Here is a 22,326-nt window from a genome sequence, read left to right as displayed (position 1 = left end):
TCAAGAATTTCCGGGAGCACGTCGGGCGGTAGCGCACGGAGAGGGCAGGGAAGGGAAGGGACCGGCCGGGCCGGGAGCGGGGCCATGAACGGCTCGGCGAACTCGCTGCTGGACAAGGAGGAGCACCCGCTGCAGCTGGGCGAGAGCTTTGAGCGACGGCCCAAGGCCTCCTTCCACACCATCCGCTGTGAGCGCCACCCCCGCCGCCGCCCCTTCCTCCCGCTCTCTTCCCGCTCTCTTCCCGCTCTCTTCCCGCTCTCTTCCCGCTCTCTTCCCGCTCTCTGCGTCCCGTCCCCCGGCGCCGCTTCTTCTGCCGCGCCCACCCCACCGCCCCTCATGGCTTCCTTCGCGCCGCCATCCCGGGGCTTCGTTCCCCCTCAGCGCCCGTCTCCCCGCTTTCCCTCCTGCCCCTCATCGCCCTTGTCCCCCGTTTCCCTCCTGCCCCCTCATCGCCCTTGTCCCCCCTTTCCCTCCTGCCCCTTGCGCGCCCGTCTCCCCCCCTTTCCCGCTCCCTCCGCGCCCATCTTCCCGCCACCCCTACGGGTGTTTTTCCCGGGGAGGTGTCCAAACCCGGGGAAAAGGGGAGGGTGGATGCTGGCAAGGAGGAGGTTTGAGCGGGGCAGGCCAGGGCGGACAAACAGCTTTAGGAAATTTTTCATTAGTCGCTTGGAAACATAAAGAGATCCCACTCTTCCGCGAGGGGTGGCTTTTCCATTTATGTTATTCTCTTTGTGGCAGTTGCAGGACAGGTCCCACCGCAGGCCCCGGCCTGGAGAGGCAGCCGGAGCACCCGCAGTTTGATTTTTAACTGGGTATTTTCGTGATGAGGCAGTGTGTAGTCCAGCAGCCCTGTCCTGGCTGTCCCGGCTCTAGCCACCTGTAATAAATCACTATCCAAGGAAAGCAAGCAGAAAGGCTTCGGACACATACAGTAATGCCTAATAAATGCGAGATGAATCCTGAGGTAGGGTCTCAAGCAGTTATAATTGAAAGAATAGTTTATATCTTTGTTTAAGATACCATATGTCATTCCAACTGCTCTATTTTGCCTTAGGTGCAGTGAATTCCATATTAGAAGATTGTTTTTGAAGGGGAACTCACTGCATCTCTGTACTTGAATTCTCTGGGCAAGAAATCGAAGCTAAATGAGACCAGGAACTTTTACTAAAATGACTAGTAAACCATCAACAGTAAACGAAAAGAATTAAGAACTTATAATTCACGTGTTTTCTATGAAAGTGGGCAATTTACACAGACAACAGTGGGATTTTTGGTTTATGATGCATAATTCTAGGCCCAATCTCATGGCCCATATTCATCCACTGCAAGTAAGAAATTTCGGTGATATTGCTCACCCGAGTGCCTAAGCCTAGGCCATATCCAAGTAGAAATATACTGGATTTCTCAAATGAAAAGTGCTTCAATAATCAATTTCCTAAGGGATTGCAAAGCCAAAGCTCTTCAGACTGCAACTGAAAGAATGCAGTTTTATTTCAAAGGATCTTTCTATGTACTCTATTTTCCATCTGTGACTTTGAAGTGAGATCTCTTTATTGCCTAGTTATAATTCTTTTTTCCGAACTGTTGTTCTGGAATGATTTATCTGGGATCCAAACATTGTTCCCATAATCCTCTTCACGCAAACCATAATGAAGAGGATTTTGTAGGCTAAATTTTTTTTGGCCTTCTTAAAAAACTTCATTCCTTTCTGTAAAATTTATGAAATACTGTACTGAGAAACTGGATTGTCCTTGGAAAACACCTCTTAAAAACAATTGACTTTTGGAAAAAGGACTGTGGGTTAACATTTGGAGGGAAGTATGTGCATTCAATCTACACCAAGGTTAACCAAGCATATGGCCCTAATAAGCTAACAAAATGAAAACAATTTTTTGAGTGTTTGTTTAAAGTAACTTTGTTTTGCTGTACCTAAGAAAGAAGTGTGATAGCGATATTCCTTTTAAGTTAGTAACTGTGCTGTTGAAATTCTTGATCCGGTTTTGGCAAAGACACTAGCTCTTGTGCAGCTGGTTTGTTTTATTTAGCAAGCTTGCACATAAAGTAGGTGGGAAACAATAGCTAGAAACAGATTGCTCAGATGAAAATGAAGGCTATGATTTGATCTGGCAGTTAAGGCATGAGGATTAAGTCAAGTGTGTCTGATTCCGCTTGTTGTGCTGTCAAAGTAAAACTCAATTAAACATTAACATCCTCTTAATGAGAATTTATTATGAGCCAGGGTTGGGGTTTTTTTCTGCAAATGTGTTTTTCATAGTGGAATTATATTTTAAATTTGTTCTGAGGTAATAATTTCGTAACCAACGCAGTAATTAAAAGCCTTGATCATGAATATAATTGCACCTCTTCATATACAAGGATGCTATAATTGAATGGAGGATTCTTTTAAAAACAAACAAAACAAACCAACCTGTGTCTGTCTGAAATTATTTCACTTTGTCTAAATCCTCTGTCAGAATATTAGAGGTTCTGATAGTTTTTTTCTTTTTTTTATGGCTCATTAGCACAACAGAATAATGAGGGGAAAATACTTTTAACTTAACATGTTCTTAGTTGAAATGAATATATTAAACAGAAGTCCCTTGATGGGGAGACAAAGCATTTTATACAACAGAGCAAAAATACTTAAAATGAGTGTTAGTTTAAAGCCTTTTGTCATGCCTCCCTTTTGTCATGCTTTTTATCCACAGTGGCTTTGGACTAACATGGAGACTGCTGAATTAAGATCAGCGCCTCTTTTTTCCCCCCTTAAGTGAGATCTGAGGTCGCCTCCACCCTTGTGGAACTTTTGCTGCTATTGTGGAGGCTGTTAAATAGCCGGAAATATCAGCGAGGCTAAATGAATTGGTGTCACTAAAGTAGTGTTTGTCACAGAGAGAGCCCTCAGGTTTGGAATTGGCAAGAGCCATGCAGAGCCCAGGTCTGGGAAGTTGATACTCTTGAGATGCATGATACAGTTTTACACTTGCCTGCAAAACTAAGTGCCACTCAAAGCCTGGGGTTTGGAGAAGTCTACTTTTAGTCTTCAAACACAAGGTCTAAAACCTTTGTTCCATTTTAAAAGGGAAGTTCAGAATATGGTACCATCATATGACTGGGGCGCTACGTGTGGACGCAGTGTCCTGGTGTGTTATTCCACCCCTGCTGTAAACACTAATGTGTATTATAGCGTTCCCTATAATCACAGTTAAGTGTATGGTGGCTCTCTGCAGGGCAAGATGACGCTTCTGAAGACTCTAAGAAATGTAATCACAATTGTTTTCCTCTTCAGATGATTTTAAGCCAGCATCAATTGATACATCTTGTGAGGGGGACCTCCAAGTGGGTAAAGGAGATGACGTTACAATCACTTTGCCACATATTCCAGTAAGTCTGTTATGTATGTGTCCTTGTTTACTCTCCAGCAAATTTACAGTGTAGTTTCGGTCTCATGTAAAGGCTGTTTTCACTTTTGTCTTTACTAACGTTAGTGGGTTCAATATTTGAGTGACCAGACTTATAGTGTGTTACCTTAGGAAAGGACTGAACAATTGGATCTTAGCGAAGGGTTATATTTGTAAGATTACAGTTTGTTCTTTATTTTTGGTTCCTTCTTTCCTGTTCTTCCTTGAATAACAAGGAGACATTTACTGTTAGCTGAAGCTGTATGCCTGGTTCCCATCTGTTTTTAGTCCTATGGCTTAATGAAGCAAGGCAGTGTAACTTGGGCTTTAGTCAAGGTTTGATGTTCAGGAGCCACAGGTAGACCTGTAAGCATGTTCCTGCCATTACTGAAACATGTACAGATAGGACATAGAGGGTTCCCTGTCTTTACGTTTATTAGTGGAAGCAAGGGGGGTGGTTCTGGTGAGCGGCAATGAAGTGGTTTGCCATCCACTTCCTTCTCTAATTATGCCATAAAGATCAACTGTGTGAGGATGATGGTCAAACAGCAATAAAACAAGTGATCAAACCATTTATAGGTGCAGCTGTTTTGTAACAGAGAATTCAGTCATTTCCTTACCAAAACAAAAGAAAGTGCTCACACGCTGGAACTGGATTTGTTTTATTAGCTGAACTTAATGCTATGTGTCAAGCCAATAAACCAGAATTCACAGATATCAATGGGTTTGGTGGCTGCAGGGGGGCACCAGTGAGTTTGGAAGCTGTGTGTCAGATCCTTTTGGTAGTGTTTATTGTAGCACCTCGGTGGCTTTGATTGGTACTGTGATAATTCTCACCGAATGAGGCTTTAGCCTGCTTTGCCCTGCTCCTGGTTTTTATATGGCTTTGGTCACCTTTAGTGCTGCAGGAGGTCACATACAGGTCTATAAAAATTATGAGCATGGTAGTGCTATTTGAGAGCAGGTAACACAGCAGTTAATAGCAGCATTCATCTTGGATTGATGGGAAACAGTGTTACTCCTTCATCTTTTGTGTTCAGCAGCATCACTTGTAATGTTCCTTTCCAGATCTCTGTACTGATGAGCTTAATTTGATTCTCTTCCCCTGAGTATGAACAGCTTTAAGCTTATAGTGTGCTTCAGAAGCTGAAGCGGCCAAGCCACTATGTGTGTGTTGTTCCAGGGCAGTGCTGCCTCTGTTATGGACAGAGAGTTGGAAAACACTAGGCATGCTGGAAAAGAGTGAGAAGTTTTGAGATCATTTTGTCCTGACAAGTTTTACTGAATTTCTTGGATCCTGTTTTTGTTCTCAGTTGCCTGACAACTGTATAGGATTCAGTTTCTAAGTGTTTTGTTTTTTTTTTTTTAAATTTCCTGATCCCTGAGGATATCTCTGATAATTTGTTCAGCAGAGATATTTTGGTGTCCCTTGCTGCTTGAAGTACTATTTCTACATATGGATTTAGTGACTTTAATATTTGATAAACCGTCTGGGTTGGGGAAGTGAGAAATTTCTGTTTGTTAGATTACTACAGAAGAAGATTATAGAGGATTATAGAATATCCTGAGTTGGAAGGGACCCACAGGGATCATTGAAGTCCAGCTCCTGGCCCTGCACAGAACAACCCTAAGAATCACACCACGTGCCTGGGAGCATTGTCCAAACACTTCTTGAACTCTGGCAGGCAAAAAACCATCAGGAGTGAAAACAAATTGATTAGATGTTACTTGTTTCACCTTCCTCCTTCTTCTATTCTGTAACCAGCACAATCTGTAAGCCAGTGTTATTTAGGCACTAACATAAACCCTATACATTTAATTGTATGTCAATGAGTAGGACTCTTAATTTGCTTAAGCAGTTACATTTCTACGTATTTTTTTAGCCAAGATCACAGTCTTTGCTGAGTTAGGGGTTCTGGGTAGTGAACAAACTTTGATCAACGTTCATTAAATTTGTGCATTCTACATTTCCTGACTTAGTTTTCAACAATAAGCAGGATTTGACTTTCAGCTTGCTTTTTATTTTCTTAAATTTTGCTTTCCTCTCTTAAGTGTAGGAATGATGAAAATGTAACATGCTTTTGAAGACTAGACTTCCTTGAGACATCCTTTCTGAATCGTGTTTGTATTTCTTACTGTGTCTTTGTTGGGAATTTGGATTTTTCACCTTTATTGTTCAGAACCCATTTTAAATTCAAATATATTCTATCTCTTAGGAATATGGAGAATAGGAATTGCTTTCCAAATGGTTAAAATATGGTTGTTCATTTTTCCTATTCAGAATAAAATGTAGGAGAGTGCAGTTTTTTCCTTTTCTCCCTGATTTTAGTTGCTTTCCTACAGCATGTGCAAAGGTTATGAATAAACATGTAATTTTTAAAAAAATTCTTTTTTACAGAAGCTATATGTTACAGAGAAGTCTGAGAATGTTTCATAGCTGAGAACATAGGTCACGGCCTTTGTGACGTGGCCAGATGTGCATCCATCCTGTTATGTGCAGACAGACCATAAATTCCACCCGCTGTAACCCCAAAACCGGGTGTATGAACCAGCCTGTGCATGGATGCAGCACAGCTGAGCATGATCTTGGCATTATCAGTCAGCCAGTGTGCACCACCACAGGAGTTTGTTGCCTTTATTGCTTCTCAGTCTAAGCCTTTAGACTTTTATGGCTCTATGCAGCCTTGTGAGGACTTTGGGACTCTCTGGAAGGCATCACAATGTGCTGTTTGCTTTTGAGAAGACATTTCAGTATAACTGCACGGGCATGTACGTGCTAATCTAACTTTGAAGAGAGCAGCTAGTCTTGCATAGTTTGTGACAGTTGCTTGTAATCCACCGTGAAAATACTGCCATATATATATATATATGTAAAATATACAAAGCAGTTTAGATTATTTTTCAATTGACCACATATTTCTTTGGGCAATAGTTGTGCTACACAAATAATTAGAATTTTATTTCTTATCCAAACCCATGATTTCCATAGCAGAAACGCTAAGAAGATTTCTAACACTTGTCAGGGCCAGCTATGCAAATATAGTTATGCTGCCATTTTAGAAATGAGAACTGTAAATAATGGTAACCGTGGAGAAGATGTTTTGTCACTGCAGAGACACTTAAAATGATGAAAGGCATAATATTGCTGTGAGGAAATGTCTGATCTACTGCACATTTTCTTTGCATTTTTCTCTTCTCATTAATGAATATTTTCTGTAGGAACTAAACATTAAGTGCTTAGCCTCTTGTTCAGAACAATGCATATGTTCTTTTCTCTTAGTGTTTAAAAACTTGTGGGTAGGGGAATATAACCAAACAAATATGTGCGCTTTCTTTGTACCAGGGTTCAACTCCACCAATGACTGTCTTTAAAGGAAATAAAAGGCCATATCAGAAGGACTGTGTGCTTATTATCAATCATGACACTGGGGAATATGTGCTGGAAAAACTTAGTAGCAGCATTCAAGTCAAGAAAACAAGGTAAAGCTGGGGACAGGGTTGTTGATAGGATTAATTCTTGCTGAAGTTTGTTCTTCAAACTGTTTTGTGAAACAGAACTCTTTTTATTTTGTAGTGATTTTTTAATTACTAAGCCTTGTGGCCTTTACGTGGCCAATTATCATGTCCCAAGTATGAATCCAAGAGTAAAGAATTTGTAAATTCTCCACTGCTGAAATGACGTAATTATAGTTTGTGATGAAACACCTCTGATGATTTGAGGCTTTAGAAGCTGGCTGAAGGATAGGATGTGTTTCAGGAATCTCTGATTTAGCTGCAAAAGACCATGGAGATATTAGACCATTGGACTTTCTAGGTTTGTTCCTTACAGGTTCCTGTGGGAGTCGTCATGTTTTAATAACATTATCTTAGGGAACAAGGAGCACTCATCCCTGTATTGGATTAGTGACATAAAAAGTGAAAGGCAAGTACGAAAGCCTCCAGCTGGTGGAGGGGTGGGGACAGCTGTAGAAAAAATGGTTATGAGGTTTTTGCCAAGAAAAATTGCTGAAGCCAGAAGTCCTTTCCAACCCAATATTCTTAATTTGCCGCAAAATGCTACAAAGTATGCAGTTGGAACATTTCTTAGCAGTCTTACTGCTCAGCAAATACCTGAAGTCTCTGGATTGTGTGCTTTCAGCATCACTGGACCACAGGTTATTTGAGATGTAAAGAGAAAGCAGTTATTCAAATGTCTCATGGAGAAGAAACTCCTTACAAGTTTATGAAAAAAAAAAAACACATAATTGCAGTGTAGAACTCTCAACTGCTAAAACTACTAGAAACGTGGTCTGCAGCTCATCAGTAGTTGGCTGGGTGTTTGCCAAGAACACTTTGAGTTCAAGGTAAATGGACAATGTAACGCTACTCTGAATCACTGATGTGAAAACTCATCCATGTGGCATTCATCTTTTCCAGCAGACATGAGCATATCATAGATGAGACTTGAATTCCCAATTTAAGTTCTGCTGAACTTTATCCAGGTGAAGTTGAAGTCAGAGGAATTAATTGAGTGCAGGACAGTTTGAGTTTAGGGAGGTGTTTGGATACACTGAGTTTTGGCTCTGGTGTGGTGAGAAGTATTTCAATTTTTCTCAAGCAGAGGCAGGGTAGTAAGAAATTGGGGATCCCTGTTTTGAGGACTAGTGCTTTGCAAAGTCATTAGTTTTCTAGATCAGAAGTGCCTTGTTTTTTTTCCCTGGCTATTCTGATCTTTAACGACCTGTTGACACTCTGTGTGTTTAACACCTTGATGGCATTCACAGGGGAGTAAGTGAACTTACTCTACATAAAACCTTCTGTAGTTCCAAGAGCATAATTACTACCAGAAACAGCCTTTGGCTTTTATGTTTCACTTGATACAGTGAATATATTCCCAAATCCTCACTTCTGTTGTAGATAGGCTGTATAAACTGCATTACTGTGGTATCTAGTAGCTGCATGTCACTGATAAATGAAGGGGTGGTTCTCTGTGAGGCTGAATGTAGAGTTCGGTGAGGTACAGAGATACCCAAGTAAATGCTGAATGTACTAGCTCAGGTACCACAAGTGGTTTAGGTGAAGTCCCAGGAAGTTTGACATGGGCTAATTTAATTTATCTCTCAGTGGGATTAGTTTACAGACACTTAAGTGTAACACTGCTGAGGTACGACCCTCCTAGAACTGAAACTGAGCTCTAATATCCACGTAGATTGCTTCTGTGCTACGCTACATAAAGCCATACCCCCGAGGGCTTTGGTGTTACCTGATAAATACCCTGCACCCTTTAACCTTATTATGGTGTACTGTAAAGGAACCTATTTTGGTTTCGTAGTTGCTGTTTGGGTTTTTTTTCTGCCAGGGTTATTGACTGTCCTACAGTCTCAATCACATAATTGATTCAGTAAAAGGAAGAAATACCTGGTTTGAATTGAACAGTTAGACATACTGTTATTGTGGACACTATTTTCCACTAGGGAAACAGCTTAAACTATTTTTAAGGACTAACAGCAAACAAATGAAAAACAGGAATTAAATGCTTGCATGCTGTATTTAGCAGTAGGAGTGATTACTCTTGGCAGGTTGACCTCTAAGAGAGTTCAGTTTGAGATGATTTAATTGCAAGTGAGAAAATTGTTTCTTTTACTGTGATTGTTTTAAGCAGGATTTTGTTATGAGAGGATTTGTAGTTACTTTAAATTACTGTTATTGATTTTTCTTTTTAAAAATACAAATATTAATTACTAGATTAAAGCCTTCATTGTTTTTCAAGTAGAGAATTTGGCATCACTAAACCACATCTGGATTTGAAAATAGATTTCGTAAGGCTGTTGCAGTGTAGTTGTATATGTTTCTTTGTTATTGAAAGCAAGTGTTGCATCCGGAAAGCTGTACTTCACTTTTATCATTATATAACAAAGTAGAGATCTGTACAAAAAGCAGTCACAGGTGATTGATTAGTACAGGGATATTGAAAAAGCTGAACATGGTTGCACAGTATCGCTGAATATCTCTGGTTGTTTTTGCAGAGCAGAGGGCAGCAGTAAGATCCAAGCCCGAATAGAACAACAGTCTGCCCGAGCATCTCAGCCTCCTTCACAGTTCAGAGCCCCAACCAAGCCAGCAGTTGGACCTAAAACTTCTCCTTTGAAGGATAACCCTTCACCTGAGCCTCAGCTGGATGACATTAAGAGAGGTAAAGAAGGGTTTGTAGTTTCCTGAGTTTTGGTTGGTTCTGTTTTTCTTCATACTAATAAAAACTATGACTGCGCAATTTTTACAAACATTCAGGAATTAAAAGATGGTACTTGACAGCTGTTTTGTCATCTTTATATCTTGTTTTAAGGCATCTTAGTGAATTATTTATTGTCCTTTGCAAGAATAGATGTTTATACTGCAGTCTCCTGGCATGAGAGAACTTCCTCTTTCTGGATAATTTTCTATCTTCCAAATTATTTCTCCATTCTGAAAAGAAGAAAAATATAAGCCCGAATTCAGAAACCTGTAGCTGAGCGCTATACAGACTGCATGGGTGTCTTAGGCAACAACAATAACAAAAGTTAATGGTCCAAGATCTAGTTAGGCAATCAAGTCACTTGGACAAAAGTTGTTCCGGCACTGAATAAGGCTGGAATTTGTCGGTGTGATCGAAGCGGTAGGTGGCTGTGTTCCCAGCACGAGACAAGCTTGCACCGTGCCAAACAGTGCTAGTAGGGGAGGAATGAGAGAGAGAGAACAACCCTGCAACTTCCCCTTTCCCACAACCACTCCATTGCAGCTTTGATCACGTCTGCCATACAGTTGCTAAACTTACATTAAAGTATCTTGAAGGGATGATTGGCTCAACTCACTCTTCTGCTCCAGCAAGGCTTTGTCTCAGTGTTTCTCTGTGGGCAGGATGCACTTTCTCGCCCATGCCCTTCTCCTTGTACTGGTGTGATATCTGTTTTTGCTGTGGATAATACAGTCTGAATGAGGAAGACTTTAAATTTAAATTTTTATTTGGTTTTCTTGTGTTTCTTCTCTGGCATCAGATGTATTTATTTTATTTTAAGCCTGTAAGCTTGTTCTTTCTGTCTGTTTTTTTTTCTTTTCTGGGTTTCATTTTCTTTCTCTTTTTTTTATTCTGTCCCATATAGCTATTTTTGTCTGTAGACTTAGCCTATGTTAATTGCCCAGATGATGTTAATTACTCAGGGTATTTTTTCAATTTATGGTAATCACTAGGTGACATTTTTACTGCTAAGCTATCTGTGTGTTTGCATAGGTGCTGACTGGTCTGACTCTTCTGCAGCTGTAGTATTTTCAATACCTGGATGCTGGTCAGCAGACAGAATCAACGTCTGAGAGTTTCTGTTAGCTACAGTTCCCTTAGCTGCATTGTCATTTTTATTTTCTGTAATAGGTAAGAAGAAAGATAACACGACTTTTTTATTTGAATCAGTAGTGGATTTTAAATGTCTTTTCATGTAGGGTGTAATAAGTTACTTAACCTTTGGGGCACTCTTCTGTACACCTGCAGCAATCTGTAAAGGTCATGTTATAGTAAAATAATTATCTGGGGTGAAATCTATTCTACAAGACCATTTTCTAGTGGTCTAAAGTATAAGTCACATTTTTCAGAACTGTCCTAGTATTTTTTTTTTGCCACCTGTTCATCTTTTATTGGAAAGTACCTCTAAATAAGTAACCTGTAGAGCTTTGTTTCTAAAGTCAAGCAGAAGAGCACCTGACTTGTACAAATAAAAGGAGTTCAAGTTGGTGTTTTATAGGGAGACTTGTTCAAGGCCCAAAAAGAGCCAAATGCCTGGGCAAGGGTGTTTTTTGCTTACAGTATAGAACTTTTTCCAGCATTGAGGATCTAGAGCATCAGCATTACTAAACCATTTATATGATAAGAATCTACTTGGGAAAGGTAGAACTAAAATGGCACTATTCTACAATGAAAGTAGTTAGTGAAACTTACCTATAAAAGCTCTAAGTTCTGAAGAGACTGTGTTCTTTCCATTCAAGTAGTAGCTCTCCTTTTGGTTGAAGTGCCTTCTCTGTACAAAAGATAGATAAACATAAAGCTGAAATTCTGTGGTTTTTCTTTAATGAACACAGCACAGAACTTAAAATCCCCAGAGGAGGTGCTTGAAAGGCTCTCTGGTGCTATGACACTCTTTTGCTTCCAGTGTGCCCTACTTAAGGGTGTGGTAAGACACACAGTCCTCACGATGTTTAACAGTAGTTTTAAGGTAACCTCAGTGCAGATTTCTGCTTTCCCCTGGTAGCCTCAGCTGTACATTTCCATAGCTCCACTTACAGATGAGCTGGAAAATGAACTTTCAGGTAGGTCAGTTCTCTGACCCATTACACAGCTGTCCAAACAACAGTGTCTGAGGGCAGAGCTGGATCACTCCTTTCCTTCACAGAGAGAGGCCTTCGGGAGGCTGTGTGTAGGGTTTTGCACCAGAGGAATCTTTTCCCCTGAGAGCTTTTATGTTATCCTCCTGCCTGAAGGGAGCATAGGAGGGGGTAAGAGCTTGTTCTTTTGAGTACTCAGCTACATCTGATAATGTGTCATTAAGCAGCAGACACTTACAGACATATACCACAATATAGCCATTTATGTGCATGAAGTAATTGGTGTTTATCAGACATATTTGACCACAACAGAAATGTTTTCAATAACATTGATGTAATTACAGCATGCAACATATTGACATATGTCAATAACATTGACATAATTGCAACATTTGGGGAAAAAAAACTCGCAGAAACATATTTATGGTTTGGAGACTCTAAACTGAGTGCTTAAAAATGTGAGATCTTATTCACTTAAAATGCAGCTGTAGTGTTTGAGGACTGTGCCATAGCACTGTTTGTCTTTCAAGAACACCTCAATGAAATTTTTTGCACTTCAGTATAAAATACGGCCTCTTTTATGTGCCATCTCCACATGCTCAAAGTGCCAGTATCAAATTGATTTCTCTCCACCTTGCATGCTATTATTAACGGTAAGTGTTCTGCTATAGGCAAACAATCTTACCCTACCTAAAGCTGAATGACTTTTTTCTAAAAGTCCTTGGTATTCTTGGAGCCCAAGGTTAGGTCTTTAGTTAAAAATCCTGCATAGCCTATTGGAATTGAGAGAAGAAGTGAGAACAGTTAAACATGATTATAGAAAGAAAATAAGGTATTTGATACTGAATATATGCAGAAGGCAGCCCTGTTGAGAAAGAGTCTTCTGTTTGGATAATGGTTTCTTATCTGGAGGGGTTTTTTTACTCTACAAACTGCATAGTGTAAAACAGTAAGCCGTTTTGTTTTCTTGAAAGAAATCCTACAGCTGTAACATGAAATGTAGAAAAGTTAAGGTTCCCACAGCAGTGTCAGCCTTTTCAGGTGATGTAGACTCAATTAAGGCAAGTGTTCAGAACTGTGCTGTACGGAAAGCTTTTTTAAAAGTAACTACTGCACAGCCTGACTCTTCTCATCTTTTAAAACTTAAAGGCACATCAACATGAGGTGTTTGATCTTATGATGCAAAAAGATCTAGGAAAGGTCAGACACTGTTGTTCAGATTAGAATATATGTACACATACACACACACCACTGTTTTAATTGGAGGCACTGCAAGGAAATGTGTAGCCATGGCTTCAGTACCTATAACTGCACTAAGCATAACAGTCAAATGGCAAAATGTAAAATTGGGCAATTCTAAAGCAGGTATGTTTTTCCTACAAGGCCTTGGTGTCATCACTGGCTTAGCCACTGTCTTTAATGGTGTGACACAAGACTATTTTGAACAGACTTTCTTAGTGGTCCTGCTGGAGTTCTGCCTGACAGGTTTCTAGTGGTGCATCAGCCACCATAATATTAGTGAAAACAATTGGTTTTTTCTTATCTGTGCAGATGAGATGTTTAGAATTCTGGACTCAAGGAATTAAGAGACAACCCATTCCTCGGGGGAAGCTGTCAGCCTGTGAGGCAAAAATTCACTAGAAGATGGACTCTAACCAAGTTTCCACCAGTGACCACTGTCACTGATAACTTCCCAGTCCTTGAAGCTTGTGATGCTGGTGCTGTTTTGCTTTTTCTTTCCTGTATTCAGTGTAGTGGGCCTTACCACTTCTTCCAAGGCATTCTACTGTTCCCTCCTCGTAACCAAACCTCTTTTATGGGCTCTTAGTTTTCTACTTCCCCAGGAGAAAACCCCCACTTTTCGTTCTGACATTAATCTGTAATTCTGTTTAAAATTGGCCTGGCTAATTTTCTTTCTCATTGGTCAGACAGCATCACTTCCTTCAGTTATCTCCTTGCCTACTGTATAGAGTTCAAACTTCTTGCTTAGATTTTTTTTTTTTCCCCTAGGGCCCTGGCTTGCATTTTTGTTTCACCTTTTCCCTCTCACCACCAGTGCCTTAGATCTCTTCACCTTCTTCATACTATTTTAAATGCTGCTTTCTGGGCCCTGTTGTTCTTAGCCTGTGTGCCAGCACTGCTCCTTTTCAGCCACAGACTCTAGCTATGTAAGCATACATGTGTAATTCTCAGGCACCTGTCTTGTGTTAGACTTGTTTATTGTATCTTTTTGCAACACGGACTGTGACAGGGAGTTGTGCTTGCTGCAATGCAGGATATTTTAACAATGTGTTATTATCATCACTTTAATTTGCAACTAACAACTCCATCAACAGAAGTATGTGGAAATTTTACATCATTAAGCTGTGGAAAAAAAGTTTAAACCTGAGCATTTTAAAGGGAAAGAACCCTTATTGCTTATCTTTCCTATAGCTTTCCCCTATTAATTTCTTAGCCTTGAATACAAGGAACATTTACAATTTGAAATCCTCTATACGAATAGGCTGAGAACAGTGACTTACAAGTGCTCATTTGTCTTTGTATCAGACTCCAGGCCTGAAATGGATTTTTAAAGCCTGCAAGACCATGCTGGGAGGACATAAGGGAGAAAGACATTATAGTACAAAGTAGTATCTTCTGTTGGCCTAATCATATATTCTTCCTCCCTCTTCCAATGGTCTCGTATGCTATGTCTTTGGGATGAGAGTAGGTTTTACCTGGCATACTAATAAAGTACAGAGAGCATAGGTGGTCTAGGCAGGGATCTAGATTTAGGAAGTAAGTTGAAGGAACAACACCGCTATCCTTAAATGCCCAGCTGTAGTATAACTATAGCACTTGAGATTGAGAACTTTGAAATTGAAAAATAGTGGTTTTAAAACTGGCAAAAGAAAACATAATTTCTCAAACTAATACATGCTGAGCTAGAGGAATTCTCTCCAGTAAATATTGTGGACGCTGAAAACTTAGCTGTTATTCTATAATGTTAGGCAGCCCAAGGATCTTATTAAAGAAGAGAATACTTCCAGTTGCTCAGACTTACTCCTGCAGGGGATGAAGATAAGATATATTTAAATTGTGCCATTTTTACATAAAGGAAATAGTAATTGTACATGATCTGTCTATGCCATACACAAGAAAGGTGTCATGATCTGCGTAGCTGGGGTTCATCTCACTCTGACACACATCTTACCTAAGTGAATTATTCCTGGCATGAGTTCACCATTTGTCAGGTAGAGATGATAATACCTCATCTCTCCCTTCCTTCATTCTTGTCCCTTTAGTATGTGACTTCTCCAGGGTATATACCTTGTGGTTATAAAACTGCCAGCACAACAAAAGCCTAAATTTTGGGGGTTTCGTATCCTATGCTTAAAATATGTGTGAATGTTGCTCTCATGGAAACCTGCCTAAGTGAACTGAGTCATTACATATTCAGCTTTGTCGGTGGATACAAAAGAATTGTCATCTAGTAGTGTTTAGGCCACTTACAATATTGTTAAATGTGTCATAATTATATGATTTGGGGTGACCTACGTTAATAGTTCTTTAGTAACCAGTCATTCAGCCAACACTAGCTGTTGGTGATGAGGCTGTTGTGGTGCTGTCATGGTACTCCAGTGTTTCTTTGCACTGGAAACCCTGAAGTGGGGAGTGTCTGACTTGAATAACTTTCAAGTTTCAGGGTAGTTTCCATATTTTCCTGGCTACTTGTATGCTCTGTAGCAGGTTATGGTATTTTTACCACTCTCCAGCATGTGAAAATTCTCAGCTATTCTCATCTGCTCCGCTGCAAAATTATTTGATGTCACCCATCTGCTTCTTAAGTTTGTCTAAAATGGGCTCTGGTACTGCACTGGAACAGTTTCACCTATTAGCTGAAGCTGAGGCATTTTCTGTTGTGATCATTTGCCCGTGTCCATGTTCCCTACACACACACCCCTCCCCCCATTTTTTGTATTTTCCAAAAACCTAAATGTCACTGGCATCTAACAATTTAGGTTTAGATTTCCTTGATCAGGAAAGATACTTACTTTGTATGTAGAGCATATAGCCTGTTGAAAATAAAGAAGGTGGAAGTGCTTTCAGGAGTGTAAAGTACATAAAGAATAATAGTGGAAGGGAAGGTTTTCTGATACTAACCTATGCTGTTGCCTCTTTAAATTTAGCTACAGAAATAAGTAAAAAAGTGTTCAGAATTTTTTTGTTTCCCTTCCTGTGTCTCTCTTTCATGTGAGATATTTTGGTGTGACAAATTATACTTGACAAAACTATTGCATTTTCACATTCTTTTCCAAAATTCCATGGGGCCCTGTTTATGGTTTCAACCAGATGTATGTCTTTTTATTTCAGAGCTGAGAGCAGAGGTTGAAATTATTGAGCAGATGAGCAGCAGCAGTGGGAGCAGCTCATCGGATTCAGAAAGCTCATCTGGGAGTGAAGATGAAAGCTCCAGCAGTGAGGGGGAAGAGGCAGCACATGTTTCCCCTTCCCAACCACCACACCAGCAGTATAACAACAGGAATGCTGTCGCTAACGGCACCAGCAGGCCGCAAGGAAGCAATCAACTCATGAACACGCTCCGTAAGTAAATGCTTGTGTCTTATCACTGTTGAAAGCTGATTAAGACTACTCATTTACTTAGCACGTTAGGCTAAATTCCATGAAGTGCCTTTTGCCAAATAGTAGTCCCAGGGAGTTGCACTGGCATGCAGTACAATTTCAATACATGGGCAGATTTTGTGAACAGAGGGCTGAGAACTTTCTGAAGGTATGGAGAGCCTGCGGGCATCAGGGCAGTGGCCCCCATTGGCTCTGGTGAGCCTTGATTCAGGCCTCCAGCTGGAATGAGTGTGTAGAAAAGAACTTACCCACTGGTGCGGGAGGATCTGGTGCACTGAAGGATGGGAATTACTTTAATGTGAAAACACAGATTAGATGGAAATAGGGGGGCTGTCATTTAAAGGTCTGTAAAGAATTGTGAATGGCACAAGGCTGTTCTGTGTTCATAAATGCACAATCTCTGTGATCTCCGCTATTGCTTTGTCAGAGTATTTATTGTGTTGGTCTCAGCTGTATTTTCACAAATACCACATTTTGAAGGGATACTTAAAGTGCCGTGTGTTTGGTTAAAATATTGCAGCTACGGGTTTGCAAGCATTGAATCAGTACAAGCTCACTTCACCCTTTAAGAAGTGTAAGAAACATTTTTAGAGCATAGTTCTGTCCCATGAGGATCTCTCTGGGGACATGCTGTACATCTGTGTTGCTCTTTCCTTATGCTAGATCAGGTATATTCTAACTCAGTGAAGTTAAAATATTGCATTTACAATTATCATAAATTGTTCTTAATTCCTCCTGAGGCGTGTTTGTGTGCATCTCTTGGCACTCATACATAGGGAACCAGTAGAGTTTGAATACAGATGTATGTAGGGTTTCCAGCTTTCAGAAGACACGTATAATGTACAGACCATACCGAAAAGGCCTGCTGGAAAACTGTAGAGCCCTGTCAGTCTTCCTGCCAGTAGTCAATGGCTAAGTGAAATCCAAAGTTCAACAAAGTCATTAGGACTCTGTGCATTTCCCTGTGTCTGGTTGTGAGCAGCCTCCTTCCTGCTTCTCCTGGGCCATGAAAACAATACTGCACAGGCCATTGAATGATAAGAAGCTTCTGACTGCAGGAGAATCTGGGAACTGGTAGGGTAGCTCTTCTACTCAGGCAGTGCTTTTTGCCTTTGGGTTTAAAATCCTTTTGCTGTGGGAAGAATCACAGCTAACCCAAGTTCTTGCCTTGTAAAAGGGTAGAGGAGATGAAGAAATCCAGGGCATAGTTGTTTCATAGCTGCTCTGCAGCTGTTTTGGGGCAGGGCCATGGGAGAATGCTGGAAGAGCTAGGTTGAGTTACCAGAACACAAGCATGATTCTTGCCCCTTTTTATCCCCTCCACCTCACCAAATCACAAATGCTCTGCAAAACAGGATCTGAGACAGTAAGTTTGATCCATATCCTGGCCTTTCGTCCAATCTGTCTTTGCACTTTGGAGGGGAGCTTTTGCAGTCACAACACGTGTCAGCTTAGTTCAACCAGTAGCCTTGAGCTGTGATGGCTTTAACATTCCTTTTGGTTTATTGACATGTGGAGGCCTTGTCTTGGCTACCCAAATGGCCTTAAGCAAAAAAAATCTTTTTAAAAAGGGCTGAGAAAGCCAAGGAATTCCCCAGTGCCTTGTCCCAGAGCCATATACGGGAGCTTGACTGCACGGAGGCTGTGGAATGCTTTCCACAGCTGCTAGCATGGAGAGGGCTGTTGTCCCACCAGGGAGTGACTTTGGTGGCTGTGGAGCCAAGGACGCTTGGTTTGGCCTGGATCCAACTGTGTATTGGCGGTTCTTGATGTTCTTGGGCATGGAGAGCAGTTCCATTAAATGGCAGATGATGTTGGCATTAATTTCATATGTTATTCTTATTTAAATCTTCCAGTGTAAATGTGACCGTTTTTTGGTTTGATTGCCATGAAATGTGAGTTAACACCTACTCACTTGTTGTGTTTTGTTGTTTTTTGTTTTCCATAGGAAATGACTTGCAGTTGAGTGAGTCTGGGAGTGACAGTGATGACTAGAGGCTGAGCTTTCCCTGTTTCTCTTACATATACATGAAGAGCTAATTTACCTTGAAGTGATCCTATTGCTTATGAAGAGGAGCTGGCACAGAGATAATTCCATGTGTGGAATTTTAATAGAAGAAATGCATAGCCCTACAAAATAGCAGACGTTGAGGGCTGTTTTACTGTGTGAATTAAGTGTATATATTGTGTATATTCATATGCTGTTAAAGCTTTGAATAGATATGTACAGTGGGTGAGTCTGTAAGTTTAATGTGTAACTATGTCATCTAAAAGTTTCTTGTTCGTAGAAGATGTTCAGCGCATCATGACTTTGTCGGGGGACTTTTGTATATTGGGTGAGCATGAGCCAACAATGAGTTCAAAATGACATGCAGGATCTTGTGTGTGCACTGAAGAGAGACTGTCGTAAATTAACTTCCAATACTAAGTTGATTTCTTTGGTTTCGAACTTTTCTAATGCCTTTTTATTGCTATTTATGCTTGATTTAATGGACTGACTTTTAAACAGTTGAAAAATAGGAATCGTAAAACCATGTTCGTCCCAAACCTTGCTGCACCAGTGCCTTATGAGCAGGTTTTTTAAATAGCACTTCAGTTCCTGCCACCTTTCCTGAGGGAGCAGTACTGAAACCTCCTCCGATTGCTTTTGCAGACAAGAGCTGTGTCACATGCAGCCTGCTGTACTCTGAGGGCAGTAACTCTAGCAAGATAAAGGATACACATCAGTCACCTAAACTCATCCAAGTAAGAATCAGATCAGCATTTTTGTTTGCAGCTGAAGTGTCTCATATAACTCAGACCTCATTTAACTTGGACCTAGTCTTCAGAAATATTTAGAAGCCCAACTACCAGTGAAATTGCAAAGTCACAAATACAAGATATTTGTGTTACTGGAATTCTAAGACTAGAGCCCTCTTTGCAGTTCCCTAGAGAATGCAGAAAGAGTAAACGACTAAACAAGTAGCCGTGTGTATTGGGTCTGGCTGAGGTGGAGTTCATTTCTCCATAGCAGCTCAGCGTCCAGCCGAGGTCAACCCACCACACCATGAAATAGCAGAAGTCTCTCTCCCACCACAGTTGTCCAGGTAGACTTTAGTCCATATTGTTGGTTGGACGAGATCTCTTTGTGCTTAGCAGTAGTATACAGAACTTGAAATATTTGCCTAGGGTGAAATTCATCCCTGTTTAAGGGGGTTTAAAGGGTGCTTAGTTGGATTATCATTAACTTTTTTTGCTCACATGGGAAATGAGTGCCGTAGGCAGCCTCTTATAGCTTGAATACCAGGGTGACTTTTTAAAACCAAATTCAACTGGCATAGGACAAAGTTGCACCGTAGTTGTGGTGAAATCCAGGGGAATGGGAAGCTGAGTCAGATGCCTCTCCATTCTCATTCCTCAGAGTCTGCTTTGCACTGCTCTCATCTTTTAGTTTGTGTTTTAACTCCTGTTTGTTTACTGAGCTCTGTCCTTTTTTTTAATGTGTTGAAGAGCAAGGGGACATTTGAAGGGAGATTTTATTAAATGGTTTATTTTTTTGCATTAGATACATATTTAGGCATATTTTTGCATTATTGTACATACAATTAAAAATACTTGGTTTTTTTAAAGTGTTTTGTGATGTGGGTACATATTTTAATGGACAATTACGAAATATACTTGATGAAAGCCACAATTGCTCTCCCTTTTTTTTTCTTTTCTCTTTCCCTGTTCCTCCCCGGACAGTAAAAATGCTTTGCTTGTACCAATTTGGGATTTTACACTTTGGTGCAGGAGATCTGCATGGTGCAGTTGGTGGTCTAATTAACATTGATACTGCTCCTGATTCTTCCCCAGCTAAAGGTCTGAATAAGCAGGGAGACATTTCTCTGATGCCATTTCCCCGTTACTGGAGCGAATTCCCGAGTTCTGTTGACATTATTTGCGCTCAAATGGAAAAGCAGCAGTGCAGCATTTTCATTGCTTACTATTCACCGCCTGCTCATGCACTCTAAATCCAGGACATGTCAAAGGAAGTTTATTAATTATGTGTAAATAAAATATGCAAAACTTGAGAGGATAAGATAGCACCAGGCTATATTGATTTGAATTTGCAGTTTAATTATGGTTTAGATCAGCAAATGGGAAAGCTTCATTCAGATAATCGATTTCTGCCATGTTTGTATTTGTACTCTAGGTCACATTTCCCTGCTGTCCCTCCCTGAAAGATTACTTTTCCCCTCCCTCTTTGTTGGTAACCAAATTAACGTATTTTCACACAACTACCCCGCTTTCGGCCATTCTTTGCATCCCACTCAGATGCATCATATCAAGGGTGTTGTTTGTGAGCTGTTTAGGTGCCCATCTCCACACCCAGGTGAGTAACACAGTGGCACACAGCCCGCTCTTGGGCATGAGCCAGCCAGTCCCTACATGCTTGTGACCAGCCCGTCCCTCCCTGCCACTGTCCCCCGCTGGAGAAATAAGTTGACTGAAATGTTTTGATTAAACCTGTTAATGAAAATATTCCTGGCAGGTTATAATCCTGCAGGATTTTAGCAGTAGCACCTGTTAACCATCTTACACTAATTTTTCTACATAAAGTAGGAATGTGTTTTATATGCCAGTTTGTTTAAATGCAAATTAACAATGCGAGTGGAATGCAATTATCAGAATGAACTGGAACTAAGGATTTCTTTGCATTCATAGAGAGCTGCCTGCTGGCCATGGCAGGGTGAGCGGGTCAAGGCAGCCTTGGTTTCTGATGGTTTCTTCTGCTCAGTGACTTCATCCATTCCAATGGTTTGGCTTTCCTTAAACTTCACCAGCAAACATGGCCTGCTTGTAACTTACCATAAATAGAATTGCTTTAGGAGTAATAATAATGATTTAATTTGATTCAAGTAGATTGTTACAATATTCGGTCATCCGCTTGTCCATGTGGGACGTCCTAAAATATAATTTCAGCAATGTCCAAGCTCATGTTTCAAATTATTCTAGTCATGTGCAGAAATCCCAGCAGCAAGGGTTGACCAGCCCTGCCAGCAGGCACAGTTTGAGTCACTCCAGCTAAACCACAGGCACGGTCACCTCTGAGCAAAAGATGTCCCAGTGCCCTGATGGGAGTCACACCTGTGTAAGAGCGGGAGGCGCTGCCCTTTCTTCTTCCACCAAAGCATCCCCCTCCTATCGCAATTCTTGGCTGAACTGATTTTGTGGAGAAGGCAGACTGATGGGAGAAGGTTTTTCTTCAGCATTTCTCGGAATAGCTCCACGTTTGACTGTGGGTAGTATATCTATTTTGAAGATACTGTGCCTAAGTTGATTTGCACAGTTTCCTTTATTATAGACTAGCTATAGGCCTGTTTATAGATATGTATGGAAATGTTTTGCTGTGCCAAGCTTTATAGTCTTTTTTTTCTCCTTCAAAGTCCATTTACTTGAATTATCCAAAAGAAAAAGAAAGTTCAACAATCCATGCATGTCTTTTATTCTTTTTTTTTTTTAATTTGGAAACTAAGAGAACTGTAGCCTGTGATGGAGAACACTTATTTTCAGTAATTGCCCATGCTTCATTATTCAGTGTGCTAGCTGCTGAGTCAGAGATCCTACAGAAAACACAGCTGCCCAGCAATGGGCATCTTGTTGGAATGAAGGCTTCTGATGATAACTCTGTGGATTCAGCTACTGATGATGAATGATGGCATCTTGAATGTGTCTGGTTATTTAGAGTTTGTTATAGCCACAGAAATACATGTACTATCAAAGGAAAAAGAGCATTGCTGATGCTTGCCTTAAAAACAAAAGCTGCAGTGTTGAAGAGTCTTTGGGACAGACATGTGGTCTAGAAGTAGTTGATTGTACACCCAAACACTGTTCTCAGAAGATAAGCTGATTAACGACCTAATAGTCAGTTAGCTGATAACTACCTCTGTTTATGTGAGAAGGGTGTGTATATAAATTGAAAAGTATCTGTTGAGCTATTTCTTCCTATTCCCAC

At 40.5% G+C, this 22,326-nt stretch overlaps 1 protein-coding gene across 1 annotated transcript; it reads left to right on the top strand.

Moving 5' to 3' along the window:
• The first annotated feature begins 4 nt into the window (after positions 1-4).
• Positions 5-20,022, top strand: EAF1 (ELL associated factor 1). Its single transcript, XM_027733388.2, has 6 exons — positions 5-187; positions 3,290-3,384; positions 6,745-6,881; positions 9,407-9,573; positions 16,080-16,310; positions 18,298-20,022. The coding sequence occupies exons 1-6, from the start codon at positions 85-87 to the stop codon at positions 18,342-18,344; spliced, it is 780 nt and encodes a 259-aa protein (XP_027589189.1). The 5' UTR covers positions 5-84; the 3' UTR covers positions 18,345-20,022.
• The last annotated feature ends 2,304 nt before the right edge of the window (positions 20,023-22,326 follow it).

Source organism: Pipra filicauda, unplaced genomic scaffold (assembly GCF_003945595.2).
Source record: "Pipra filicauda isolate LSUMZ 115617 unplaced genomic scaffold, ASM394559v2 scaffold91_size2508729_pilon, whole genome shotgun sequence".
In the NCBI taxonomy this organism is placed as follows: domain Eukaryota; kingdom Metazoa; phylum Chordata; class Aves; order Passeriformes; family Pipridae; genus Pipra; species Pipra filicauda.
This window is presented reverse-complemented; position numbering and strand designations above follow the sequence as displayed.